This window comes from Acanthaster planci, linkage group LG12 (assembly GCF_054643075.1).
Source record: "Acanthaster planci isolate LZ-2023a linkage group LG12, COTS_SCS, whole genome shotgun sequence".
In the NCBI taxonomy this organism is placed as follows: Eukaryota; Metazoa; Echinodermata; class Asteroidea; order Valvatida; family Acanthasteridae; genus Acanthaster; species Acanthaster planci.
In genome coordinates this window covers 7,752,184-7,778,998 of record NC_141788.1, presented here as the reverse complement: position 1 = coordinate 7,778,998, position 26,815 = coordinate 7,752,184, and the positions used below count along the sequence as shown (strand labels likewise).

General features: G+C 44.4%; 2 protein-coding genes across 6 annotated transcripts in view; one reads left to right on the top strand and one right to left on the bottom strand.

Annotated features, from left to right (window-relative positions):
* Nucleotides 1-3,098: 3,098 nt before the first annotated feature.
* On the top strand, nucleotides 3,099-24,367 carry LOC110977684 (alpha-N-acetyl-neuraminyl-2,3-beta-galactosyl-1,3-N-acetyl-galactosaminide alpha-2,6-sialyltransferase-like). 5 transcript variants are annotated; one of them, XM_087144013.1, is made up of 8 exons: nucleotides 10,279-12,194; nucleotides 14,542-14,687; nucleotides 14,788-15,354; nucleotides 17,972-18,159; nucleotides 18,820-19,065; nucleotides 19,428-19,849; nucleotides 20,689-20,796; nucleotides 22,397-24,367. In XM_087144013.1, exons 4-8 carry the CDS (start codon nucleotides 18,037-18,039, stop codon nucleotides 22,899-22,901), a joined length of 1,404 nt encoding a protein of 467 aa, XP_087000139.1. In that variant the 5' UTR covers nucleotides 10,279-12,194; nucleotides 14,542-14,687; nucleotides 14,788-15,354; nucleotides 17,972-18,036; the 3' UTR covers nucleotides 22,902-24,367. The 5 variants fall into 5 exon arrangements, with proteins under 5 accessions (XP_022087682.2, XP_087000139.1, XP_022087687.2 ...); XM_022231995.2 differs by lacking the exon at nucleotides 14,542-14,687; XM_087144014.1 differs by lacking the exon at nucleotides 14,788-15,354.
* The window catches only part of LOC110977685 (uncharacterized), a 22,500-nt gene continuing 19,698 nt past the window's right edge, over nucleotides 24,014-26,815 (bottom strand). The window contains exon 7 of the mRNA XM_022232000.2: nucleotides 24,014-26,110. The gene's annotated coding sequence lies outside the window, so the exon portion shown is untranslated. The remainder of the gene's footprint in view (nucleotides 26,111-26,815) is intronic.

Sequence of the window (26,815 nt, the reverse complement as noted above, 5' to 3'; positions counted from 1 at the left end):
ATTCTATCCTCAGTTCAAATTAAAATTAAACAACGCGGGTGTAAACCAGCGGCCTTACCCAAGAGCAGCCTCGCTTTAGTGGCAGTGACGTGGTTCGCGTCCTTCCAAAAGGCAGCTAGCATCTAAAGAGGGCAGCACGCAATCTCTTGTGACTGGCTTGACTGTGCAAAGTCCGCGCAAGGGCGCTGTTCACTCCCACCGTAGAGGGAAAATTGGCCGTACACAATTGTTTCTTGGCCACTAATGTCTGCATCTGCTGAGGTCTTGTGGCTGTGGCTGTTTCCCAGAGTCCTCTGTGTCTTGTGGAGACCTTTCTTCCACGAGTAGTCCACATTATATATGTATGATTAGCCCCTTTCTTGTATACATGCACGTGAAAAGCACCTCCTAGTATTGAGCCCCCCCTTTCGAATTCCCATGGACGGATAATTTTTTATTTCAGATCTCCCCCATTTCCCAAGTCTCCAAACACAGATTTACGCCCATAATTATAACGGGAAGATGTCGACTGCATTTCTGTGGGCAGCGGACATAAAAGACGACACCAGAGGTGTGACACGTGTCTGTACGTGTTTGGCAATTACATCGTCTGTTGTAACTTTGCCAGGAAGATGAGTCATGACTCAAACAGCCTCTTTTTTTTCCTTGCCCTAAATCTTCCTCCAGCCCTGGCGACATTTGCAATTCACGAGGCTGTGGAGGAAAACATTTTGCAGAGAGAAAGTCATCCGTCCCAGACGGCTTCTTTTGAAGCTCTGTGAAACCTTTGAAGAACGTACAAACCCGCCCCATATGGCCCGATATCTTGTCTTCCTCTTCAAGTCACGTCACGTCAAAAAAAAAAAACGAAAAGCTCCCGTCCCCGGGGTGAAACGCGAGACCGTAGAGACAGCCATGAGCGAATGAGGACGCCGTAATCTCGCAAATGAACTCCCCGAGCGGCCATTTTCACAGGGAACTCGCGAGGGTAAGAAAAGATCGCCTTTCCCCAGCCTGAAAAATACTGGCCATTGACCGACGGTGCGTGGGATGAATAAATAACGCTCACTCTTGAGGTATTGGAGCATGTCAGAAATAACAACGATGCGTCCTGCTCGGTTCAGTGTGCAAAGTGTGCAATGACATTGATATCAAAATAGAACGTAATTTGAACCCTTCAAATAATGGAAATAAGTGGAAGCCCGCTTTTGTTTAAATGTAAACTATTGTAATTCAATTCCTGGTTTATTGTGACCACTGAGGGCGCTGTTGCCATCGCGCTCTTTAAGGATGCAGGCCAGTAAATAAGCCGAAAACTGCTTGCGCAGGCCAAATCACACTCAAATTCCCTACGAAATAGAGCTTTTGTGGCCCATGAACTTGAACATTTGTAGAAAAGACAGGTATAGGCGGGCAAAGAGAATACCAGATTGCGTCTGAGTGAGATTTGGAAGAAATGGGTGCCTGAAAACGGTCTATTTTTCGAGAAGTGAAGGCAAGAGGCGAGGGGCTTCACGACTGCATTTTAGGGGTGACCTTCCGTGGAAATAAATGTCTTCAAAAGCCATCTGTTAATGAATGGAATTTTGAAAAGAAGATGAAAAATCATAAACTGGGCTACAATTTGACTTGCATCCCGAACGCCTGAGAAACTCGTGAATATTTTTCCTTTTTTTTTCGTTCGGGTATTTATCATTGTTGGCTATGGTAGTTTATTTACTGGCCTGCAACCTTTATCAACTTCTGGAGCTTAATACTTCACTAGGTTGGAAATGAGCCTTTTGCGAGTTAAATTTGAATAAAATCTGGCACACTGAGTTAAACGTATGATTAAATTCACGTAGCCATAACTATTTGAATTCTCCATGCTGAAGGCACTGTTGCTATACCTCGTTATTCGGGGCAAGCTTTTGCTTAGTAACGTAACACTAACAGACGCCTTGCAACAATCAATGGATAAGACGGGCACAGAGGAATCAGTCCATTCTGGAGATGGTGGTCGCTAAGCAACAGCTTGTCCCGAATCATGAGGTATAACAACAGCGTCTTTACTCTGAGAAATTTAAAATTATGTCTATGTGCAATCAGATGACTCAGTTTGCCAGATTTATTCATGTTTAACCCGCAAATGCTTCTTCTCTGTAAAATGTTAGACACGTCAATGAAAGTCGTTGCCACGATTTATGTTTGGTTGAATTTTTTTTGGAATGAACCTGTTCTTACCTCGCCGTCTACAATATTAGTCAGGTAAAAATAAAATATGAAATTTCACAATGCAAACTATGCCAACAAACCACGACACATAAACAGCAAGTAGCCCAGTCGTCGAAATGTTGACACAGGAATGTTAGAGGCCGACTGCACACGTCATTTTATTCTGAGTGGTTGAGCTGTGGCATTCACTATGGGACTCATTTGATGGTCACATTTAAGAGATCACTTTTCCTCTAGTGATGCGAGTTTTGCGCTACCGTTGTTTGTTCCTATTTTTTAGGGGGAGAGGCGGCGGTCTGCCTTATCTCTAAATAGACTACAGTCTCCCGTTTCCATACTTTTATCCTGTAAATTCATTCATTGGTTCTACATCCAAATGATTTTTGTTACAATAATTTGATTATAACGAAATGTAAATGAATTATTTAATCAACGTTGGTGTCAAATTCCTTTACAGAAATGTTGCACTTGTTTATTTTTATTTTATTTATTTATTATTATTATTATTTTTTTTTTAAGACAAGGCCATTCGTGGCAGTATTGAACGTTTGGGGGAATCTTCCGAAAAGATCCGTGAAATTCGACAGCTTCATGTAGATGGCATGACCATAAGGAGTCTTATGGTAGGGCTGTTGGCAACCGCTTCATTTGAGGCAAACTGTTTCTCTTTCAGTTGAGGACAAAAGACATTGTGCGGACACTTGTTACTTACAATGCTTTAATGAACCTGGGGTACCTGGCATCAACAATGCAAACATGTTGAATTTTTAAGACCCAAATCGATTGCCCCTCCTGGTGCGTTGTGTCCATTGTCGCCCTCTTTGTGGGGGTTTAAAATGGGCACAAAAAATCCCCGGAATCGATTATTCTCCTCAACGCCTCTTTGTATAAGCCGCTCAACCCGGTTGTGTCGCTGAGTCGGTGTTGCTTAAATCGAATCATTCCCAGCGTGGGTTTGTCTTATGTTTTATTCACTTCCGGAAATAAAAGTATGGCATTTTCCACTACACGCATCGTCCCACGCCGGCTGCGTTTTCATATAATTAGGCTACTGCAGGTGATGTTCAGACGTAGGTCAAAGGTTGGAGGAAGCTGGAAGGTTATTGGCAGATCGATGTTGTTTCGGTCGTAGTTCCACCCCCTCCCCCCGTTTGTGAAGCTTGGTGAGTGGTATTATGTAAAGACCAGGCGGTGTGTTGGCACACCTGCGCCCAGTGACATGCGCCGACGTCCGTCGATATTGCGATGCTGGCGATACGACATTGATTTTGACTGGACGGACGGGGCCCACTGATGTCGGCTCACCGCCCGCCGATGAGAACATGACCGCTTGTCACCGGAGTGAACCGCGTATGAGGCTGTACACAGACGGTGCAGGCTGCCCAATCACAGGTTTAAAAATCCAGTAATTGCGAAGTCAGCTTCAAGATCCCAACGATGAAATCTGACGAAGCTGTCCCGGAGGACTAAATGCCGAGTTCTGCTCACCGGTAATGCGATTTTTTTATATGTACTGAGGCAACCGGACGCCGGCCAGACGAACACGGGGCCTTTCATATTATATCGCCCATAATCATCATCGTCCTGATGATATAGCGCTGCGTTTTAAGAAGTCCCGCGAGGGCCGGCCTACCGGATGAACTTGGTGAGAGGTTCCAATGATTGAGTTGAGGCTACCCGCGGTTGTCGTCCCCCTTGTGCCGGGCAAGAGCCATTATTGTGAGTAAATGGGCAGGACGGTTGCGCCTCTGAACTTTTCTTAAGCATTTTCCCCACTTTATGTCTGCTCTGCAGACCAAATCAGATTCGACCAGAACACTGCTTCTCGTGACCCTGTGTCTCAAAGAATGTGATGGAAACGGACATCTGCTTTGAGATAGGACTCCACAAAGCAACGCTGACGGGAGCGAAGCTTTCACCTTCGGGATGGTCAGGTCTGTAATGCAGGCAAAGGTAAGATTGGTGTGCCTGTTTCATATCCCAACTGTGACACGCACGGTGTTTAAGTGACAGTGGTTTGGGGTGACATGCATCATTAGACGATGAATGTACAAGATTGTGTTGATATGTTTATTCAATTTCTTGATCAATAGAAGATTTCCTTGAAGTCGGAAAGATTGAAAGTATATGCCTGGAAAAAAAGGGTCTCGCTAAAGATTTCAGTTATGCTGAATATTGGTGTTGAAGTGATGGTAGCTATGAATTACGCACACGAGAGTATTACATCCTGGTTTCACTTTTGTTTATTTCTTCACAGGGCCTTTTTTGACCACTGAGTAGTGGAACCTATTGTTTCAATACATGACTCGACGAGCAAGTAGTTTTTAAAGGCCTTGGGGTCATTCTAATTGCATGATCGATGCCGAGTGTGATTCTTAAATTTATGCGACACCCAAAGTGGTCAATGATAGATGGCTCGAGTTTCGAATTGTCGTCAGCAAAGGTCGCCTTGAATTCTGACTGGTTTTGACATGAAACGAGACATGTCCTGTATGTGCACCTTGCTGAATACGTACGTTGCCGTGTCAATCTGTGGAAAATGTGACGCATAATTTCTGCGATCGAAATGAGATACGTCCATTGATAGTGCACCGAATTCTCTGTGGAATTCTGCGCATCTGCCATGACATATTACATATTATAGGGATCATCTTTTTTTTATGTTTTTTTTTTAATTACCTGCAGTTACACCGGGGAGCAATTGATCTATACAGACTTAACATTAAATACATGCCGCAAGGCAGCATGAATAAAATCTGAATACACGAACTGAAAGTACGAGGCAAGAAACAAAGCACAAGGCCGAACGCTGGGTCATTTTAACGTTGAACTTATTATGCAGAAAGTAATGATAATGTTTTGTCAAGCCGAAAATGATTTCTTACCCAAAATAATTGACGAAAATTACTTTACAGTGACTGTAATGGAGCTGATTTAACCCAGAGTCTGCAAGTCGAAACCACTTTGTTGATATTAGAATTCATCTTTATTCGTCTCTTTTCCGTGGGAGTCTTTTTAACTTGTCGTCATATCAAATTCTCTTCACTTCAATTTAGTACAAAATACTTCAGTGTCTATATCAATATTCATGAGCTTTTAGTTTTACCCCCTGCTAATTCTAAACCTTTTTTTCGTGTGTATGACCTGCTCTGTTTAATTTAAAGGAAAGTTGAGGACCGTTTTAAGACAGTGTTGGAAGTTATTTATTCACAGATTTACGAATCAAAGAGGCCTCCCCGCACCGAGGCTTTATTCACTCAGTCAACATGCGAGCCTGCATGATAATCGACAGGGTTCGCCAACGTAAATATAAATGTCTTCGAGGGAAGGAGACAGAGAGAACGAACCAGCGAAAGAGACAGAACGGAAACGATATCTATCTTCTGAGATGCCGCTTGCCTTATGTGAATGCTGAATAGAAAAAAAAAGGCATCACTGCATAAGGGGATAAAAAAAAATCTAACATGAAATAAAACAAAAGCCGCGGATAACTGTGCTTAACGCGACCGCCAGTTGAACTGGGACTAGCTTTTGCCTGGGCGATTAATGAGCGGACTCGATGCGACGTGTTGGTATTAAAACTGTCGCATTTTATTTGACAATGCAATTCCTTGAAGGCAAAGATTGGCGTCGTTTTTAAATAGTAAGATACTTAATCTTATCCCACGAGTCGTGTAGTTACCGCGAATTGGCTCATACTTTGTAACTCAAATCCACCAAAATTATTTTTTTTCAACGAAAGATTCCTCGTGGGTTTTGTCCATATACAACCCTTTAAAAATCAACGCAAATTAGGCCTAGACGCACTGCCCCATTTTTCACTCGGAACGGGCTGGGACAAAATTCAGCCTCATCGTCTTCTGCAATGAACTGACCTTCTTCTTGGCTGATGTACGCTAATGCGTTCCGGAGTTCAGTCAGATATTCTAATCGTCACTACCGTGTAATCGTTTTCTGACATGCTGGGGGGGGGGAACCGTTCATGGCACTCTTGCGCACGTGACGAGAGAATGGAAATTTCTCCCTCTCGCTGCCTCGTTCTCTGTCAATAGAAGTTCAATCGAGGCTGACCTCTGACCTCAGATGACGTATACGGAGACGGAGTGGCACAGACGTCTCAGCAGCAGTGAAATCACGATTTCAAGAAATCAAGATAGTTCTCTTATCTGATCAGGAGCGGTACAGCTTGAGTTTCTCTCTTTGGGTTCGTAGTAATGGCATATATTTACCAGCATTATTTCGACACCCCATTCAGAGTCAAGCGCAAAGCAAATGTCATGTAAGAAACGGTGACTGCGACACTGGAAATGTTATTAGGAAAAAGTGACTGCTCAATTAAAACACTATATTTCTGGCTCGCGATTTTTTTTTTCCAATTTCAATTTTACTTGTGTTTCCCCGAAGGACAAATGAACAAAACAAAGCCGCCAAAGGTAGAGGACAAAAACGAAAAGAAAAAAAACCAAAAAACTAAAACAAAGAAAGGCAATATTATTTATCAAATTAAAAACAGAATATAGGAAATATTGAAAACGAGTAGATTTTAATTCTCAGCCATTTTATGCACTTATTTACAGCCTGTACTCAGACTGATTCCCATGAGGTTTACAGCTTTCCTCTCGCTCTCAGAAACACTTATTGAATAAAGCCGTGGAATCATATCTTAAATCTTGCAAATATTCAACTTGTATTCGGTATCGTTGATGGGAATTCATAATCTCATATGAATTCCGCGCAACTGTAGCTAGCTTGAGTAAATACATGCTATTATACAGCGATAATGCAGCCAGCCGCACGTAATAAGAATTATTCGATTTTTGTACGGAGCTTAAAAAATTATGCGCCCGGCGCACGAGATGCCTCATAGTCACCGGCGTATCCAGCTTCTATTGCCAACGGGGCAAATTCAAAAGTGAATGCGGCTTCGGGCTCATTCTACACGATGTTAGGGGAGACAAAATCTCAAAAGCCTTACTCACTGTCCCGACATCCTTGCTTTTATTTGCTGATGTTGTTTTCTTATGGTTTTGGTGCTAATATTTTGAGAAATAAATATACCGATTGCTTTCTTCCCTACTGGTGAAGTAATTTTTTTGCCAAAAAGGTGAATTAATTAAATTAAAACTCCGTCAGGGGGCGATAAGCTGCCCCCCCTGTTGGATACGCCACTGAATGCAGGTCGCATAGTTATGCAGAATTGTCAATGCATTCCGGCGATGAAGTTTAATTTCGTTATCCGTAAGCCGACTGGGCTCAAACGCGGCGCTACGCTTAATACTTTCCGGTGCGTGTCGGATATTCAGCCCACCGGCATGATTATAGCTAAGAGGCTGACTATTTTCCTAATGGCATTGCCAAATTTACGTTTGCGCCAGTTCTGTCGCCCCGTTTCCGCGGCCTACAACATTTGAGGATATAATTTATGTGAATATATTAAACCAAATCACACCAGTGTTTCCACATTCCTAATTTGTTCCCCTGTGTGGGATAGGCCATCTCAGTGATTTGAAATGAAAATTGAATGAGCGATTAAAAGAGTGGTACATTATAATATGACAGTGTTCCCGGGTTTCCACACCAGACATTACTTCTTGATTTATTGATTAGTCAATATTTTAAGGAAGTTTTGTCCTGCATAGATTTTCTTCGTTTTGTTGTGTTTGTGAGTTTGTGTTGTTGTTATTGTTCTTGGTCTTATTGTTTTTTGTTTATTGTTTTGTTTTGTTCGTTGGGAATTTCTAATTTCCCAGAGTGCCCTCCACTGGAAGGATACAAAGGATTGAATTATTCCAAAATGTTTCTGTAATCTTTACTTTTACCACTGAGAGAAATTCAATCGGATCGGTTTGTGAACAGTGATCTTGTGTGAATTGAGTAGGTTTATGCCTGCACTCATAGCAATTGTCAAAATAGACGAACAACATCACAGGGCGGAACAAATCCATCTGCATGTACAGATGGACTTGTTCCGCCCTGTGTCCCCAATCACGTGATTCGGCCTGTCGAAGAATCCATAATAGACGCTCACTGATTGGTCATGATCCTGAGGTCGACTGGCTGTGCACAGGTCTAATGTAATGCATAGTCGCCGAAACAGCAAGCGTAAATCATTATACGAATGTCTAGTCAATCACGTCATCATTTTATTATGATCTGTATTGCACACAAGATCTCATCTTCGAATATGCCGAAATATTCTTAAATGTTCTACACGTAATACATTTCTCTATATATTCCTGCGCCGTCTATCGCCTGCCTTGTCAGACCGCTGGGCGCTTAAATTTCATTTCCGATTCAGCAATGTCGCCGGCGAGTGGGCACATGTCGGTGGTACATTAACCACGGCACGGGTCTGGCATGATACGCGGAGGTGGTCGTGAAAGGAAGGGGGCGTTGGATGGTAAAATTCTTCCGCTTGTGGGTGAGAGTCTGAAGGTAGAGCCCGCGGTACCCTGGGCTCTTGCGCCGCGTGCGCACCGCGACGGGTTCCGATTACGGCGAAACTTAATATGCCCGGACCCACGGGTGCATCGTGATGAAAACTGAAGTAATAGGTGCGATAAATTTCCAACCGACGAGAGTGTGAAAATTATATCGGTGATCCGCAGGAACTTCAATCGCAATTTCAACTTCAATTTTCTTCAATCGCACTGTGAGGTGGGATTCTTCTTCATGAACGGGTGCATTTGACAACGCTCGGAATTTTCCTCTGTCGCTATCATTCCCGTAATTATGTGACTCAAGATATTCATTTCGTTGAAAGACTCCATCATAGACTGGTTCAGTCTTTTACATCTAAATTTCTAGCTTTCCTGGAGATAATTTGCCTTCTCAAAATGATACGATTTCCCTTCCGGGTATATGTGAGCATAAACAACGGCACGACATCCTAGCCCGTTCTCGTATCGCAATATCTATTTGTCTTGGAATGCCGTCCGAATTCCGTGAAAGGCCCCAGAGCAGAAAACCCAAATCGAAGCCAGCCTGGTTCGCGAAAAAAAATGCGGTGTAATTTCTTCGAGTGGACATCCATAATGGATCCCACTGTAAACCTCACCTGCAGACGGACGTGCGCGCCGCTGGGTATAACTGTACACCCACTCCAAGCCCGCGATGACATTTTCCAATCCGTGTCTGAGGCTCAGCGACGGAACTGCTAGCTTAGAAAAGCCCACGAAGAAGCGGTGCGAACCCAGCCCGAGGGGGTAATGTGCCCGACGAAGGATTTGTCCCTGTCCTGCTCAAAAGAAAAAAAAAGAAATCGCTGGATCGAAGTGCTATTGATATCGCGAGTCGTCACGGGTTATATGGTTTAAAATTAAATCTCCCCACGCTCCCGGTGTAGGCCAACAATTATGTCCCTTCGTAAAACTGTCTGGGGGACGTACAGTAAAAATTAGCTGGATAAAAATGCTCCTCAGCCCAATTCACTCTGTCTCCCTCCACGTTATCCCGTCCTTTCCGGGTAATTTAGCCCATCCGTGTTTTGCCACACGTTTGGGTTTTTTTTTTATTTGTTTTTTTTTATATGTTTTGTGGTGAATTCAGTCCTCAAGAAAGGGGCCTAATTTTTTTTCTGATAAGTCAATTCCGTCCAGATGCTGCGCGTAAATATGCAGTTGAAATAAAGTAAAGCGTAGTCTGGATGCAAGACTTGTGAGGTTTTGGGAATATATTGACCAGATGCGCACATTTCTTAGTTAGACAGGGGGACCAAATTACCTTATACACCGGCTAGACGGGAGGTCTTCCGGTGCAGTATGCTGTGGGCCTGTGGCGACGTTTTCGTAGCGGCGCCAGCGAGGAGATGTCGGAATACCCGATCCCCGTCCCCAGGGCAAGGAAATATTGACATGTAGAATTTGTTTTTTACAATCATGTGATATATCTGGTTTAACAACAAGGGACAGCATGTTGAATCGTGAGAAAAAAATATCTTTTTTTTCTTTCATCTATATACGTTGTGTGTTAAAATGGCAGCCATTGTCCTGTGCTGTACCGTAGACATCGTGACTTCAAGCCGGTGTTATTTTTCCAGGGGGTCGAATTACTGTACTGCTGAAGCTCTTTGCTTCGGGTGAATAATTCTAGCGCAGGTGTACGTCGAGAAATAACAACCATCTCCGGAATATTATGATTCGCAAAATTGTTTGGCGTCGTCTTAACTCCGCTCCCTACATGAACAGTAGAATGCCAACTATCCTCTCACCTATAATTTTTCCCTTCGAAGGACAACATGCAACAGTCGGGATCATGATGATCGCTAATATTTGGGCGAAATTGCCAGGATGAGTCGGTGGCGACACGAGTGATTCATCCCTGGAAGGCCCGCGGGCGATCTCTATCTCGGAGAAGGGGATGTCGATGACGGCGTCCGAATTATTGCAATGACGCGGATCTCTTCGTACAACAAACAGTGGGGATTGCTTTGATGACTTTTCATTATGCAGAACCCACCTAATAAATTATAAACATAAATCTGTCTTTCACGGAGGTGCTCTGAAACGCTGTTAAGGGCACTTGTTTCTTCGATCGAACTCCATAACTTGATTTCTTCGAATCCTCATTGAGTAGCTGTTTTGCTTACACAATTTAGCACTGGCACACGCACAGGATGTACGTACATGTACATTGACTAACGATCAACAGATTTGGCATTTTCATGAACTCCGAAAGTTTCTGTGAGCGTGCGATAGAGTTTCGTAAACAAAAATCGCGCTCTACTCTTAACTATTGCACGATTGTCAATGTGATTGCTTGCGGGTTCGCTGGTGATTTGATGTGAGTGCCCACGCACACTGTTTATGAATAATCACCTAGCCTTTAAACAAAAAATAGCTTATGAGAATTATCTTGCTCGTTATGCATGTCATCATTCGGGATGCGGGCGAGTGTGTTTTCCTTTCTTTTCCATCTCTCCCTTCGCTGGCCCAGGGGAGCAAAGTGCTGCACGGTCCACCGAGAGAGGTCGACAGGTAAATAAAAGCCGGCGATAATTTCCATCACAGAGCTGCTACGTGCACAGTTCTTCGGACCAAGTCCTCGGGGCGAGCCGATCACAACGAGTACTCGATGACAGAGACCTTCGTAAGGGCACCTATCACACATGGGAGAAAAAAAAAAGATGCTTGCTTTTTTTTTTCAACAAGCCGGTGAGAAGTCGTCCGAGTATTCTTGTCCATTGATATATCCCTTCAGAGTTCGGACTGGGCAAGCGAACAAACTCGCAACACCGCCATCTTCAAGAAAAGTCAGTCGACCACGGGCGCAATTCAGCTGCAGTTAGCCTATTTTCTGTCGTGTCCCCAACCCCTCCCCCCTTCGGATCGGGCTTGGTGCGGTGCGCCGTGCGCATAAACACACCACACGCACCATACAGCTGACCTAGATCTACTTGCATGCGGCAAATCACACGGCAGGATCGTTTGAATTCTTCATGCAGCGGACGAGGTAAGTTGCAGGTCAGCGTTGACAACCCCTCAAAGAGGCTGGAATGATGGAGACAGCGAATGCATGATCGATGTAAACATCACCGGGTCGAGATGGACATTTCCAGCCAAGAGCGGGCGAGACAAGAAGATGGGTCAGCCGGTCACTGCCAGGGGGGCTTGGCAGACATTTTTTTCACTGTGACTTGACTCTACCGCCTCTTCTAGACTCTTATTGATGTCTGGCGAAATCCTGGCGACCCTGCATCGCGGGCGCACTCATCCTTTGGCCTCTCATACGCTGAATAAACAAAACAGCCAGGACAGCACAACACTATATCGTGTTCGTCGCCGTGACGTGCATTTTGGTGTGAGCGAAGCCGTATAAATCAAGGAACGGGTGAAATGCAGGCCATAAAGGTGAAATAATGACGGCTCATAAAAAGTGAAATCACCGGGTTAGTCACGTCTTGGGCGTCACCATCTCAGCGTCACTTGATGTAACGTTAATATCCTTGTCTCTGAGGGAGAGAGCAGCACCGGTGCATCGTGAGCTGGTGGAAGGTATCTAAGGTGGGTGATTACCTCTGTATGGCCATTGTACTTAGGAAAATGGGAAAGATTCCTAAAAGACAGAACATGTCGATGAAAACCAAATTGACGCATTTTAAACAACAGTGAGTGTATAATGTGAAGCAAAACAGTCAGAATGATCTCACTTTCCCCTCCAATTTCTAGATAATTGATCATATTTGTTGATACTTGTGGGGTAATAAATCGACCACACAGTGTTTATAGTATAATAGCCGTAGGTGGAAGAGTGGAAGAAGCTCTGTGTCATGATGGAAGGAATCGCAGGAAAGTCAGAAAGGGAATAAGTAATAAAATTAGTAACAAGCGACTTCAAGCACACGTCCGAAACATCACACCGTAACATTCTGGACACTTCAAGTGTCGCAGTGAGCCGTTGTGAAAAAGGGAGCATTCCAGCGAAATGTAAACTGACTTCAACTCCCAAAATACACTGACAGATGGTAGTACTAAAATTAAAATTCTGGCATTATCTGCGGTGTCGGTAAGGTGCGTTCATTACACGTGCCTATATGGGGTCAGGCTCAGCCTGACTCGACGTGAAAATTAACTTCATGGCGTCGGATAGGTTATAGTTTAAGTAGTGTGAACAATATTGTTAGAACATAGAAGCAAATATCATATTAAAAAATTCAGAACAAAATGTAGGTACGAAACCAAAGAAATGGTTACGCAGGGATAAGTTAGACTCGTGAAGGTGCCTTATATTCTAAACGGGCATGGGTGTAAATCCCAGGGGGTGTGGGTGTATATCCATGGGCTATTGGGCTATTTAAGAATTTCTATAAAGCGCACATTTCCACCTAAAATTGTTTATTGCGCTACAAATGTTAGCAATACAAAGAAAATTTACGGGCTAATTCTTCAAGCAAGATTATATGTGCTCAGGGAGAAGCGAGTCTGACAGATCTGTCACCTCAAGGCTGGTATGATCTGGAAAACAACTACAAGATGTATACCCGAATTTGTGTTAATTCAATTAAGCTATAATCCAACATTATAAAAAAGAGTGGGCAAAACGTAGACACAGAAAAACAGCCAAAACACATCAAATTGATTCCTTATTGAAAGGTGAAGAGAAAATTCAAATCCTTGTTGAAAATTTTGCTGTACAAAGCATTGATCTTGAAAACACGAGAGATAACCTATGTCATCTTCTATGGAGAAAGGCAAACGTACATAATAAGGCCGGAGTGTGGGCGTTCCCGGTATCTCTTTAATCTTTAACTGTAGCTGTTACGAGGCCCAGTAGAACGAGTCTCACGGCAGCAAAACGTAATGTTGTCTTTACCCAACCCAATCCTCCGGTCGCACGTTGGCGATCGAAGCGAGGAGATGGGTGGACGTGAGGATACCCTCTTCGTCGACTCGAGTCTACTGTAACTGTAGATTTTTAAGATTTTAACTATGGATCTATGACAATTTTACGGTAATTGTTTAGAAGCAATAACTGTAGATTCGTGTCTTCCAAATCCCACGCTTTAAGCAAAGTTGTGACGTCACAGAAAAAGTTTAAGTAATTAAGAATAGCTAAACAGTGTAAGTGTCGGTCTTGAGCGCCCAGAAATTAATTCCTGACCCAGGCGGCCTGCTGAGCCATGTTCAGTCAAAACAGCTGTCAGACGAAGCGAAAATCCTAGCAAAAACAACAGCGATCATGCAAAGTGGCTCAGCTTGTGGCCTGTGCTGCGAGTGGCTGCGCGCTCGCCAAAAGTTGTCTGTGAGTTGCTTAGTTTGGTCCTCCGCGGGAATATTTGGAAACAAAACGATGACCTCCTGTAATCAACATTTAAGATCATTGATTAGAAAATGTTGATTGAGGTCCGAGTTCATGAAACGGTAAATATGTAGCTTCGAACATTTCTTTGTTAATCTAACAGGCAGAATGGCAGCCGCGAACCAAACTTCCAAAGGTCACGAGCAAGATCGGCTTACCACGCGATCTTCAATCAACTCCTTAATACTAGCTCTCGATGAGTAATCTTAGCTCATTCTCCTGTCTCTTGATTTTTCACTTGATCACGGTATCACCATTTTTTCCAACCTTTAATCAATCCTGAGTGCAGTTGTATTGTAAAAAATGTAGTTTTGTAGAATCCAGGCATCTCATGACAGTACGAATCCGTATCTTTTGTTGTGTGCGATGATTGTGCAGCAAACTGGAGCACTAATTTGACTGGTCTTGTGTGGGTTTTCGGTTCAAGAATGCTATCTACACGCCTTGTCAACATGCATTGGGGAGATACGGTACTGTTTGCAACGGTATACCGCGCTTGTTTTATTCACGTTCCGCACTGATTTTTTCAACCGTAATTCTTTGAAATGTCAGACTTCACGAGACGGAGCCGTGTGGTCTTGGTGCAGTCTCACGCGCTTGGGGTAAGGAGTGATGAACGAGGCGTCTGGTACCATTCTGTGTAAGTCAGCCAAAACCAGGAGGAAACAAACTCGACGTCTGTTGTCTGGCCATAGAAGGTAAATGGGAGTTTGGTGCAGTTGTTTTACCGTTATAATCCTGCCTACACATGAAAGAGTTCACAAGCGTACCTCATGTAACTTATCTCGCCCAATACAGGAAGCGGCCATCTTGAATCGAAAGCAAGGCTATCCCGTCAAACTCTCAGATGAGGCAGAGTACATTTTCTGCTAAAGGGGCAAATGTAGCTTGACCAGCGATAATGCTAAACTGTGACCCCTCGTCATATGCATTAACTCTAGCTTTGGAATATTCAGACACGTTACTTTGTTCTATGACCAAGGTTTTCCTCTGCACTTAAAGCACTCAGAAACTTTATAGCCACATCAAACTCGATTAAGACTCAGCCCAGAATCAGAGATGGCGGACCGCGAGGAATTATGGGAGATGGCGTCAACTGCGACGGATCATCCGTCTGCTCCTTACACCGATCCTGAGGGAAATATGCTCTTCGAGCCATTTTGATCGCGCTGTTTCCTACTGGAGGTCCACTTTCTTGTATCTCCCACATAATCTCTATAGCTTGTCCGGAAGATAATATTTTTTACCAGCGTGATCTGTCGCTACAAGTGGCCTTCTAGCTTCATGTCTTAACAAATCATAAGAAGTGCTGTGTTGACGAAAGTGTTTTGAAGCGAGTACCGATGTATCGTTCCATCGGAGGAGGTATTAGCTTAGTTTTATCTGATCCGAGAGTTTTAAAATAGCAAAATGATTTCAATATGTACGTCTTGTTTTGCTCAGGTAACACTGGTGAGGTTTTGTGTTTGAAATCTGGAAACGCTTTCTCTGGATATCTCTCTTTGTTATTATCTCTAATGTACATGTATCTACACCTACAGTGCTTGGCAGCTGGCAAGTGCACAATAATTTTGAAAAAAGAATAATTTTGCACTAGTAAGTTTTAACGAATACAAATTTACCTAAACACCGAGAGTAAACTCTGAACATTACTGACAGATATTCAAGACATTCACCGAGTTTTGTTCGCGGACAGTACTAACGCTGTGATGACAGTGACTTTCAAAGTAAGAAAAAATAAATTCAAAGGCATGTTAGTACCTAGACTCTTAAAATGCCAGTAGGAGGAATTATCATTCTTTACATGCTGGGATATTAGACTGACGTATAGAGCTTGGCCCCTTTTCTAATACTCGACTTTGGCTCCGTCTCAGGCTTCAACTTTTTTTTACTACCTGACTTTGCAGTTGTAAGCGAAATAGTAAGTCTGATTGTGCCACAAAACATCAAGTAAGATGCAAAGGAGCCAAACATTGCAGTATTTCAATTTAATTTAAACGCTTCAGGCCCACAAACGGGGGTTGGTTTCGGAGACGAAGCCTGGCCTGAGACGTGACGGATACGAAGTTGAGTATTGGAAAACGGCCCAATTGTACTCAGTGCTTAGTTGAGCGTTCATGTGATAGAAGGCTTTCAATTAAAACTTTTTAAAATCAAACGCCGTCTTTTTTGTCAAGATACCTATTTTTGTCAAATGTGGCATGCTGTGGCTACCCTCGGTTACGTCGGTATTCAAAACAATTTCATCCGGGATGTAACTATGACCACTCACCATGGCGTCTCTGCTTACTTTAATACACGGCTGTTGCCAAGGAGCCCGGGTACGTGTATGTATGGTATGTAATATAATCTGTCTGAATACAGAACAAACCATGATCGTGCAGTGAAACTCGACACCTTGAGGCACCTGCCCCAGGCTGTGTATATGCTTCAGTTTTTCTCTCTGTTTAGCTCTTATGTAGTGTCTGCTGGATATTTGCTGGCTTGGTCGGTTCATTAGTAACTGCTTCTTACTCCAATCATTTTCGTTTCATGTCAACTTCACCTTTTTTTGTCAATTTGAACTGACTTGTCATAGAGGGATGTGGTGTAGTTAAGATGACTTGTCACAAAAAAGGAAAATTGAAAGCAGAGTTTTCTGACCCCTGTGACAGAACCCACTCAATGCCCCTTCCGGAGACCGATGTGGCCCTTAAGTGGCACGTGCAAAATGTTCCCCAGTTTAACGCCACTGCCCATTAAAGCAATTTTGTGCATGACCTAAAACACGGAGCAGCGACTGCCTCAGGCATAAAGTTACACCATAACACCCAGATTCCATGCGTGTCGGAATTTCATATCACACCGGCACTACCGACGTTATATGCTATAAACACCTCTGCGTATTTCTAGTTGGCTGCGAATCCGTCTTGACCGACCCCCCCCCCAAAAAAAAACAATTTCATGCCTTTTAAACATTTTAATCAAAAGACATTTCTTGGCCTTGTGTCATACTGTTTGACGCTCCTGCATCGAGATTTCCCCAATGTCAGTGCCTCCGAATTAGGCGTGTAATATAGCCGAGATTTTAGAAGGGCCCCTCGTCCCCTCTTAATGTCGTATGAATGTATGAATTACTTTACTTAGCGGGCTCAGACACGCGTGTCACCAGCGGCAAGGGCAAAATTAAAATAACCCCAGGCGCTCTGTGCACATTCACTATGTGATGGGGGGGGACGCCTCGATCGGCGTGCGTGCACCGCAATCCGGCTTGCGCGAGCGCGCGAGGTTGATGATTTAGTTCCCCAGTGGGGCCTTTGGACAATCTCTCCCGAAAAAAAAAAGACTTATTCCGGAGGGGGCTGAATTGCATGCATTTAGATTGCCATCAAATTAATCGACTCGGCTGCGCAAATTCCTGTATAAAATGCACCGCCACTTGGCAGCCACATGATAACATGAGTGACGCCATGCGTGCAGTATAAATTGTGGTATGTACGGCGCCCCTAGGGAAGACGGGCGTTTTATTCTAGAGAGAATTTTGTAGGTTAGAAAGTGAAGGGACTCATGGTCGAGTTTTTAGCTCATCATTTCTACGTTTCTTTCTAAAAGCATGTCAAATGCAATCATTCGTTTTCACACGAGTCATATTTACTGCCAGTGCTACGGCAAACACTTGAACCAGACTTGGGTCGGTAAATCATTAATTCTATAAGAGACATCACCTTGTTATGTTGCTGTGTTTTTTTGTCTGTGGTTTGTTTCTTCATTATTATTGTCTGTACTTCTGTTCCTTTAAAGAATGCTTTGCATTTTCCTGATACAATATTTCCTTTTAATGATTTTTTTCTGGTTTTTTTTATTGATCTCGATTAAAATGATACACAGCAATGTCAATGGCTGTTGATGATGCTTTGAGGATGGATCATCTTCTCGATGATGTGGTTTCATTTACAAATTTAACAGTTTCTGAAAGAAATCTCCTCTCACTTTGATTATGCAGCTCCGTCACTTACCAGAAAATGGCCACGACGACTGTTTAGTGACTGTCTTTAGTTGAAGCCGAGCATGCCGTACATAGGGCGGACAGAGGTGCATTACGAGCGCAGTAGCGCGATACCTGCAACTCCATGGAACAGCGGAATAATCGTTAGCATGTGCTTCCAGAATCCAATCACTGGGAGGAGTTGCGTAAGTATTGAGAATTCATAATTTTTAGATTGGTGTTTCTGTAAATCGGTGCTTTAGTTGGGTCCATTGCAAGTCCAGCGCAAGTTATTATGTCTAAGCCAAGTCACGAGCTATTTAAATGAACCGTGACACAAGCGTTCTTCTTTTCATTTGTTCACCCTACTAATATGACTGCATAGTCTTGTGAAAGGATCTGATGAACTCGACTACAACACTGCTAAAAATCGTGATGGATATTTTTAATGCTCGACTTCTTGAAAATGCAACGATGTAATTTTCATTATTTAGGAACACTGCACTCTAGTGTTTATAAGTTGTGTTTTGCAAGTTACTTCTCGTGAACTTGTAAGGGAAGCTTCAAAATCGCAGTCTACTTAGTAGAACAGATGGCATAAAAAACTCGGCCACTGAGCCTGCTTGCTGGGGTATCGGCTGTACCAGAAATCCGATATGACACTGCGTGGAACAAACTTTTTCATTTATCAAACGGAGTTGGTGTTTGGACATGTATTTCTTACGAAAGTCTATGTTTGTGGATAGTCACAGATCAGTCGTAAGACAGGGCCTCCCGTCCATAAATGCCAGGAATAGGATTTCAGGGCTTTTCCTTTTTTCAAATGTAATCCAAGATTTGGGGGTTTTTGTGTGTGTCTCTCACAGGGTCCATGTAGCATGCTCTTCTTTGCTTCATTCTACTCATTCCTCATCTGTTTCTTCTTCTACTACTACGTGGATTCCTCCGGGGCGGACGTGTCCAGCGGCGGGGCGGCCTTCTTCGCCCGCGGCCCGTTGTCCTGTCCATTCCCCCGGTGCTACCCCCATCTCTTGCGGAAGGTCCCCCGGAACGAGACGTTCCAGAGGCACCGCCAGCAGATGATGGTACCCATATCGGTGCCAGATCACAAGGTAAGTGTACTCCCCCGCCCTCAGCAGTGGCCGTGTTAGAGAAGGAGCCAGGCTTGACGGTCGACCGCCACTGACCTCAAACACAATTAAGTATAGTTTACTCCCTCTTCGGTGGGATGCCAGTCCATCGTAGGTTGCTTTCTGGGTATAATGCTGGAGCCCATTCATAACCACTTGTCATAGATTACAGCTAATGGTCAGCAATTGGATTCAAACCTCTTATCATGATCCATGAACCCTAACCACTGGGCTACATTTCTCCTCTGCTTTTGTAAGTAGTTTTGGGACTTTGGTGCTGATTACCAGAGCGCCCCCTCTTGTTCACGCACGGAATTGATGAACTACTATTTCTCTAAACGCAGCCGTTCGAACTGCGATGCCACACGTGTGCACTGGTGACCAGCTCGGGCCAGCTCCTGGGCAGGAGGGCGGGCAAGGCCATTGACGCCGCGGAGTGCGTGATCCGGATGAACGACGCCCCGACCCGGGGCTTCGAGGCCGACGTGGGGGGGCGCACCACCGTCCGGGTGGTGGGCCACACCAACTTCCGGCCCACCTTCCAGAACAAGCCCAGCAACCAGAAGACGCACTTCATGCACGAGCGCACCAAGAGCGAGAACATCGTCATCGCCTGGCTATACACCACCAACGTCTACAAGAACCCGGCCTACCGGCTCATCCTGAACTACTCTCAGCTCTACAAGAACGTCACCTTCTACATGCACACGCTGGCCATGATGCGGTATAACAACGAGGTGTTCCACAACGAGACGGGCATCACAAGGTGAGCGTGTCACGCGGCTTGCTCTGCCCACAATGGAATACTTTGAAACGCTTGGTGGCGGCCTGCATACCGGTCCTTTTTTTAAAACCAGTTCTGAGCATGCGCGCGTTGTTCTGAGCACGCGCAGTAGTGTGAAAAAGACCGGTGTTTCTGTTGCCAGCAGGGTCCACTGAACCAATTCAAGCTCCATTGAAAATAGTGTAAAATCAACCAAGTTTGGAGCCCCATGGCAGGCAACTGAGGCCTTTCAAACCAAAAAAAAAAAAAAAAGTTTTGTTTGGTCCTTAAGATTTCATTTGATTTTCAATTGTTAGTAGGTTAACCAATGAATTTTTTTTACAAACTCACCCCTCAAAAAGTCAATGTCCCCAAGTCTTCTCAGCTGCCATTTTTCAAATGACATCCCTTACCTTCCTCGGGCTCTTCTGACAAATTTTCAATCACATTTTTGTCTGCTTTGCCCTCAGATGGGTGCCCCTGAATATACAGAGATGATCCTGGGCCAAACTGACACAATGCCACCATTTTGTGGCCCAAACAGACCCCTCTTTTCGAAAGAATCTGTGGGGTGTACTTTTGTGCACCTCCCCCTGGCGGAGAATTTTCCTTGAATTGGGACACTGCACCCAGCAGCGTCTCAAAGCCTGCCATTGCCATTTTAAATACCGTGCCAGAGAGCGACTGAGGAAACTTGGCGACAGCTTTGTGCACAGTCAGATGGAAACTGGGTCAAAATGTCGGCACAGTGGATGAGGCTATTCTTTGTAGTGCCCCAGTGGCCCAAAAGAAAACCATGGCTTCGATATAACCCGAATATTCTGTCTGCCCTTTGACCTCAGGACTCAGGCCAAGACGTGGCTAACGACGGGCTGGCACACAATGTTGCTAGCCTTAGACATGTGTGACGATCTCATCGTGTACGGAATGGTCTACGGAGACTACTGCATGTAAGTTAGTCATCAACTGTATTAAAAACGATTTAAAAAACACAAGTTGAAAATGGTTTAAAGCTGGACTGGTTTTTAGACACCACATTCAGTTTTGCTTTCACTGTCAGAGCCAGATTTATTGTCGGACACTCTCTACAAAGCTTAAGCTTGCGAGAACATGAACGAGCAGAGTCTGGTCTCTCAAGGTGGAGGAAGGAAGAACTGTACCTTTTGTTGAGCTTGCTCGACATTATGAACAAACCTGCCGTGGACTATACGGAGAAAATGTATGCTGTATGTTATTGTTTTCTTAAAGTTTTCTCCGGAGAAAACTGTTCTAAATTGGAAAAGAAAGTGCAATATTCGCATGAGCTAAAATGCATGCGGCTCCGATCTCTAGACATCCTGTTCCAGTGCTAAGTGCACTTGTTCCAGGAATCCTTGAAACATGAAATGCGAAAGGCCTAGGGGTTTTTATCTGCTCAGGTTTAATGCCTATCGTGGGGACCGTCAATACGAAACGACTATTAGAGCCATTAGGCAAGCTGGCCTCCTCAGAATTGATAATTCTACTCAGCTTGCGGTCCATGCGATAGTTTCCATGGGATCGGCCTTGTGTAATTTGACTTCACCAGCGTGGCTTGTTTTTTATTGACGCGTCCTGGCCGTGTGGAGTCAACTGCGAGCGTTGGGGCCCAGGTCAGCGATCGGAACCCCGGGCGCCTTCCATTACACGACTCGCGCTTGCCACGTCGTAACCTCCCCCCGTCGCCGGTTCGTCTTGTCCCCACAGTGCTGTGTTGCCAAGGCAACTTCTGCTTTGCTTATGAAATTGAGAAGTACACGGTCGTGTGCAAGCAAAGCTTAAGGATGATGGATGTGACTCGATGCTGCACTACCCTGCGTTGAAATTGAACCTGGAAACCACAAATACCTTAGCGGTATGCCCCAAAATAGAAAACATTCTTGAGTTGTGTTTCGTGCATGGTGAATTTGATTACAGGTCAACCACGCATAATCCATCTCTTCATAAAATGACGGCGGTCTCGTCTTGTTACGATTCAAAGCTGGCGATGTCTCGCTCAAAAGGCGGTTTTTCATCTTCAAGGACCGGCAGTTAAAAGCAGGAAGCAAATAAATGAAAAAAAAAGGAGAAAACGAAACAAGGCACATTAATAACGGCGAGTGTTGTCTTTGAGCGTATGTTAAATGAGTTGATAAGTGAGGCCTTGGAATTCAATTAATCAAGCAATTAAAATGTCTGTTTAAATTATGATAGTTTCTAGTGACTGCTAATGGCTGAACAGAACTCGAGTTTCGTGTCTGTTCAGTGCCCATTTTTAAGTAGCAGCAATCTTAAATGCCTGCGTTGTTCTACGGATGCTCGGTCGATGAGCAGAAGCGATTCACATCATAGTGCGCCTCCTCGCGTTTCCCTCGAAGAATTATTTTTCAATTTAATTTCCACGTTGATTTTGGTATTAAAATGTTACGGTTAAAACATACGATATCACGTTTTTATGTAACTCCATTCACATTGAGTTTTAATTTTAGACAGTTTGTGGAACAAATTTTTCTCGAAGATTGGTTTTCAGTTTCTATTGTCATTTGTATCCAGGGAGCATCCGAATGATTCCACGCCTTACCATTATTATGGTAACTCGGGCAACAGGACGCGCACCGAGTGCGGCTATTACATGAAGAGCGAGGAGCGACTCACCAGCGGCCATCTCTTTGTGACTGAAAAGTACATTTTCGCCCGCTGGGCCAAGAAGTACGGCATCAAGTTCGTCTACCCAAGCTGGAAGACCGACTCGGCCGACCGCTCCAGCTTGGACTCCCCGTTCATGCGTCTGTACCGGGAGAAGTACGGCCCCGTGGATTTGAATCGGACTAAGGACCGGGGCACTGGCGTGGATGGCAGCGGGAAAGTGCGGCCTGGCCCCGCCGGGAGGAACGGTCGCGAGGGCGGGGACATTTCGCAACGCCACGAGGCCGGGGATGATCCCGAGATCCCCAAAGATGGGGCCGACAGTCGAGAGGACGCGGACTACGCCTACCTGATGGTTGGGGGTCGGAAGGCCTCGAGACAAGGAGAGCTGATTACTGACCATGGCAGGTGACGTCGGTCGGGGAAGGCTCGAAAGAAACACTTCATGAGCCCCGAGCTTGATCAACAGAGGGCTCCATTCTCCTAGCAACGGAAGCTCCTTTGGTTGGAACTGCGCTAATACTTCACTGGTTCACAAACGCCTATGAAATGCACGTGTTACGGTCGAGCCGCCACCAACAAAAAGAACACTCCCGACCAACATGGCTCTTACCAACTGATGAGGGGGTGCTTCTGCTCAAGGCGAATCCCAAGTTGTAGCGGACGCAGCTGCTTCAGGTGTCGGATTTCCATCGGGCAAGAGATTCTGAACATATACCTAATGCCAAAAATTTGCTAGATTATTCAAAGGGGTGAGAGAATGGAGTAAATGAGCCGGCTTTAGATCAAGGGGCTCACCTCTCGCTGGTCTTGCCGCAGTGCGGCACAACGCGCAGCTGTCCTTGTCTCGCGGCAGCCAGTTGCGGTAGAAGCCCAGATAAGAACAACTGAACTAGGGTCATCTCTAGCGACTACATAACTTGCATTTCGTGCAAGGTGCAACACCGGCTGTTCGTGGTCATGCATGGGATTCTAGAAGTCCCCCAAAGTATCTATATCTCCTTCCTTGCCCCCAGCAGTATAGCCGGAAGTCTCGTAAGTGACGGGGCAGCTCTTCGCCTAAAAACTCGGTGCCGAAATGGTACAGGGCGGAATATGAATAAGTCGAAAAGTGATAGTACATGTTTACTCCAACAGTGACATTTTACGGTCTCCTGGCGATGACACAGACACGGCTTGTAAACTGTGCATAAAACAGGTGCCATGGGGAAATCCGGAATCGGTTTACTTTTTTTCATGCCACGTGTCCATGCTCAGGTGAATTTCTCTCAGGCATTCTCACATTCAGTCGAGATTGGATCTCAATTACTTGACCGGGAACAACACGCGCGACCGCGGAAGGCCGGCCGTGTCCTCTGGACTGGTGCAGCAACGGACACCAGCAGATTTTGGACACGCGCTGGTCTCGCAAGTATAGGCCGAACAGCGCCACCCACCGTTCCCATGCGCAGTGCCCGGCAACCATTCACCATGAAGCGATCAACGTGTGGTCATAAAAAAACGTGTGGTCATAAAAAAAACATCTTTGCATCTAATCAAAAAATAAACAAAGCTTGGATTTATTTTGTACACAAAGTAATAACTTCCTAGTGTTCCTTTATCCGGGTACTTAACTACCTTGTACAGAAAAAAAATAGCCAAAGTTTACACTCTTTAAACTATCGTATTATTTGATATCAAGGTTTGTTTGTAATTAGTATAAAACTGTTATTTAATATAAATACTAATGTGTAAAATCGGAATAATATAAACAGACTGTGCATGAAGTATACGTTTGGTTTTCTTTGAAAGGCACATGTTATGCAATACATATATATATAAATAGCAAGTTATGTCAATAAATTGGCACTCCTATTTTGAATCGTGTCCATCGAAGTATTTAACCTGTTTACGATTGGATTGTTTTCTTAAATTAACACAAAAACTCAAACTACATTGGAGTAAAAAAAACTGAACTACAAGACACATGAAGGGGCAAATAGTGTCATATGCATATATAAATAGAGTCATGTATCCGTAAGCGTTGCAAAAGTTACTCCGTTGCGTTCTTCATTTTTAAAGACAAGACACGGGGTGACAATTTCAATCCAGAAATCACTGACAGAAAGCTCACATGGAAATGTACTCCACTTTGAAATATACACAAGAATACGTCTTTTAGTTCTCGAGATATCGACAGAAAGACCAATAAAAAAATCCATGCATCACTGTCTTGAAATGGTCCCCATATCTTACGAAAGCCTCCTTCTTAAAAATCCATATCAATAAAATGATGTCGAGCTGATAAGGGTAGATCTGGGACCAAACTTGATGGGGAGCCAAAAATTTATACGTTTTGGTGTAACCTTTCAATGAACTACAGGCAGCCTTTGATACATGAATTCATTATCCCTGTGATGACAGAAGAGCCAAAATGTTTACCTGGACAATTTCACACCTAAGAGAGCCAAATCCAATACTTTAAGACGACGTAGTGTGACGCATGTTGTTTGCTAACCCGAATTAAATTGACAGCTAAGAGCCCACGTGTGCCACCCCGAGTCCCACATTCCCGGGGCAAAAGAGTGCCTCCAGGTGTCCAGAAAAATACCACGTGTGGGTATCATTATTCTTCAACGGCACAGTTGCTACAGACCATACAACTGATCTCTATACACTAGATAGCTGCTCTGCTCTGCGAATTGAAGCGACTGCGCGTCCATCTTACGCTCTTCAATACAATAGTATTTTCCAAGTCACAGGCTTTAGCGCCGTGCAAGAATGCACTTAATGATTGGACTGAAGTTGGAGGGCATTGTATTAAATATCCTAAGATGGCCGTGCAGTAACTTCAATTCACACATGGACAGTTACTGCTGAGCTGCCTATCCAGTGTATAGAGATCAGTGCTGAAGACAGGTGAATAGAGGGCGCGGTCACAGTAAAATATCTTGGATACGGTAACAGAGCATACCCAGTCAAAGCCGAATTTACTCCCGTCACTTGCGTATAGAAGCTAACAGCATTAAGCGTTTCCACAAGCTACACTTCGTCGAGAGGTTTAATGCAGAGCGGAGTTAAAGGTACAAAAAGTCATGAAATCCAAACACAGTCATGTATGCTCGTGTAAACTGGATGCAGATTTACTCCCTCATCGCCGACAAAGTCTAGTGCCAAGACGGTCTGTGCAGTTCTCCAGATGAGCTAGACGGCCCATAATTATGTGCTACGGCTTATAATGAGTGTTTATAAAGCTGTATCCACTCTCTCTAAAGACCTAAATGAATTATAAAGAAACTGTCATATTTTAGGGGTTTTGAAGCCCATAAGCTCCCTGGCTTTAGAGCGAGAACCTGTGAACTACCTCTTTTTCACGCCACCAGTTCCAGGTAATAATCCGTGTGTTTGGGCTCGATGTATTCGTAGATCGAGGATGCCTTGTTGCCGGTGGCTTGCGCCTTGCCGGTAGGCGCTGGGGCGACGTAATACGCTGATGACTCGACCGAGGAGAAGTAGCTTTCTTTGGCCGGTCGCCGGGGGACGTCCGGTGGGGTAGGGGTTGAAGTGAGATGATCTGGGGAGAAGGTGTTGTTCACAATCATGACCTCCCTACTGTCATGTCGATTATTGGGCAACTGTCCACTGCATCAGAAGAGGGGGTAAAATAAAGACAAATCTCTTCATATTTTTAAGTTCCTTTTTGTAAACCCTGACACTCAGTAATGAGCCTCGAGCTGGACCAAGAGAGGGCGCTGTTTTCCCAGCATCGGGGACTCCTTTGGTCGGACCTCAACTTCGCTGGTTCACAGCGACTAGGAAATGCACGCGTTACTGTCGCATTGCTACCAACAAAATGAACACTTCCGACCAACATGGCTCTTTTCAACAGATGAACGGGTGCTTCTCCAGACGGATACCCCACCTGCAGCAAACATCCTAAGACTGGCACAGACAGGATCGCAAAAGAGCATCAGTCGTCTGCGACTGTTTACAACCGATGGGTGATGGCAGTGAGAAAGGTGTTGGATATATCTCACTTTACGAGAATATTGTAAAGCTCGCGGACGACTTAGTAGCCGAAATGAAGTTAAAAAGATTGCGAACAATGCACTGTAACATTTGCGGTGTGCGGCTTTCTCAAAATTATTATTCAGGTTATGTAGCTTGGGTTGTTACAAAAGGTATCATCTATGACGTATCAGTTGCCACCGTGTTTGTAGTAACTATAGAGCTTGACAGATCGGTTAAGTTTTGTTCCAAATGAGAAAAACCTTACATGTGTCAGGCCGTGGTCGACAGTTTTAAAGTTTTGTAAAGTACGGTGCGATATCGATGAAGGAATTAAGA

What these genes read in the sequence shown, in the direction of transcription:
- LOC110977684 (XM_022231990.2), top strand. Translation starts at nt 18,037, where the DNA reads ATGCCGTACATAGGGCGGACAGAGGTGCATTACGAGCGCAGTAGCGCG. An exon ending in TATCGGTGCCAGATCACAAG is followed by an intron (nt 19,066 to 19,427) that starts GTAAGTGTACTC and finishes CTCTAAACGCAG; the next exon opens with CCGTTCGAACTGCGATGCCA. An exon ending in AACGAGACGGGCATCACAAG is followed by an intron (nt 19,850 to 20,688) that starts GTGAGCGTGTCA and finishes CTTTGACCTCAG; the next exon opens with GACTCAGGCCAAGACGTGGC.